The 1,828-nt window shown below is 23.7% G+C and overlaps 1 protein-coding gene across 1 annotated transcript; it reads right to left on the bottom strand.

Annotated features, from left to right (window-relative positions):
- Window positions 1-13: 13 nt before the first annotated feature.
- Window positions 14-1,020, bottom strand: LOAG_15197 (hypothetical protein; the record flags this gene model as incomplete). Its single annotated transcript, XM_003150689.1, has 3 exons — window positions 14-102; window positions 556-700; window positions 949-1,020. 3 exons carry the CDS (start codon window positions 1,018-1,020, stop codon window positions 14-16), a joined length of 306 nt encoding a protein of 101 aa, XP_003150737.1.
- Window positions 1,021-1,828: the final 808 nt, after the last annotated feature.

Genomic DNA, 1,828 nt, shown 5'->3' with positions numbered 1-1,828 from the left:
GCATCAACTCAATTCAACTTAACGCTACGACATCTCGCGTTACATAGCTGGCAATAGTGGTCTCCGACATCCACCCTCTCAAACGAACCCGAACAATATTCGCTACAATCATTATTATTATCATAATTATCGTGGTCAGTTTGTGCCATTATTATTATTATTATTGTTATTATTATTATTATCATCATTATTATTATGACTATTGATAATCATTTACTATTATATATTGCTTTATTTCATGCAAAAAAATTTTTTTTTGAAAATTTTAGAGAAAAAAGAACGAATTAATCACTGCTTCATATTTTGTATTATATGAAATGGTTGGTAATATAAATTAAAACTAATCATTTCACTATTTTAATTTGAAATATTTGAAATTGTTTGTATTTTTTTTCAATTTATGAATTTTTTTCCAATTTTTTTCTTTTGCTATCATTTAATTTAATGCAAATTAATTAATTTGACTTAAACTCACTTTTTGCCAAATTTCCTCTTTTGTTTTATTCAGAAAAAAAAAGAAAAATACTCGCATTTATAAAGATGTAAGTGATTTACCGGTCGAATTATTGGGTAATGGTGGTAGACCGAAAAGTTTCGTTCTTTTGGGAATTGAAAAAAGCGGAAATTTTGGCAAATAATACGGTATATTTGGTAGACTAAAGATTTTAGCTATCGTAGTAATATCATGCAAACCAGGCAACTGTAAAATGAAAATAAAAAAATAAAATGATATTTAAATTCATTAATGATCAGTAGAATTTATTCAAAATATATGATTGAAAGGGTGTAATTAATTTGGTTTTCAATAAAACTCATTTGAATTTGAAAAACTAAGCAAAATTCAATATTTAAATCAATTAATTATATGCAATAAAACAGGAAATTCATAGATTCAAATATATATTTAAAGATTTTTTTTTAAATCTATTAATAAAATTAAACACTTACCTTTTGTGAATTGCTTAGAATGCATATTGATGTGAAGAAAAATGCAAATAATTGTAGCGAAGAAAGATTCATCACCTTAAAAAGAAAAAAAATTTATTGCCTTAAAAAAAGGAAAAATTAAAAATTATATTTAAATTTACAAGTTAATCAATATGAATGAATGGATGCAAATAAGAAAATAATAAAATGTAATATTTTGATTCAATAAAACATACCCAAAAATATTTTAATTATTCGAGAGAAATGAAACTAATTATTATAATAAGCAGATATTATTCATATTTTCAAATTTTTTATTAATAAAATTTTAATTAAAAAATTGAAACTTCGTTAGTTTTGTTTAAAAAATCAAAAATTTTATCAATGAATAAATGAAATGAAATTTTACATATGCAAAATGATAAATGTTTAAAAAGGATTAAGTTTATTGCCTTTCAGCAATGATTAAATTGTTTGAAATGACGAATATTAATGAATTGGATGAGAGGAGAAAGCTGTAACAATGGAATTGAAAAGATAAAAGAATTAATTATAATCGATAATTATTGGTATAGGACAAAATTGGACTTATCAATATCTGTCGCAATATTTTTCTAGCATTTAATGATGAGGATGATGATGATAAGGAAGAGAATTTCGATTCATTATTTCGCAAACAGGATCAGTTTCGCAGATGTAAAATTTCTCGAAATGAGCAAAGATGAAGTGAAGCGGGAAGTAGAAAGTGATGATAAGTAATGAGAAAAGAATGATGATAATATTTTTGTGAGTAGTAGATAGTTGAAAAAAGTTGGCTGATAAAAAGAGCAAAAAAGAAGGAAAGAAGGTAAGTAAAAATGGATTAAGTAAATAGGAATAATGTAATAATAAGTAATATTAA

This window comes from Loa loa (genome assembly GCF_000183805.2).
Source record: "Loa loa unplaced genomic scaffold supercont3.1626, whole genome shotgun sequence".
Classification (NCBI taxonomy): domain Eukaryota; kingdom Metazoa; phylum Nematoda; class Chromadorea; order Rhabditida; family Onchocercidae; genus Loa; species Loa loa.
Note: the sequence above shows the minus strand (reverse complement) of the source record. Positions and strands in the feature narration are given on the sequence as shown.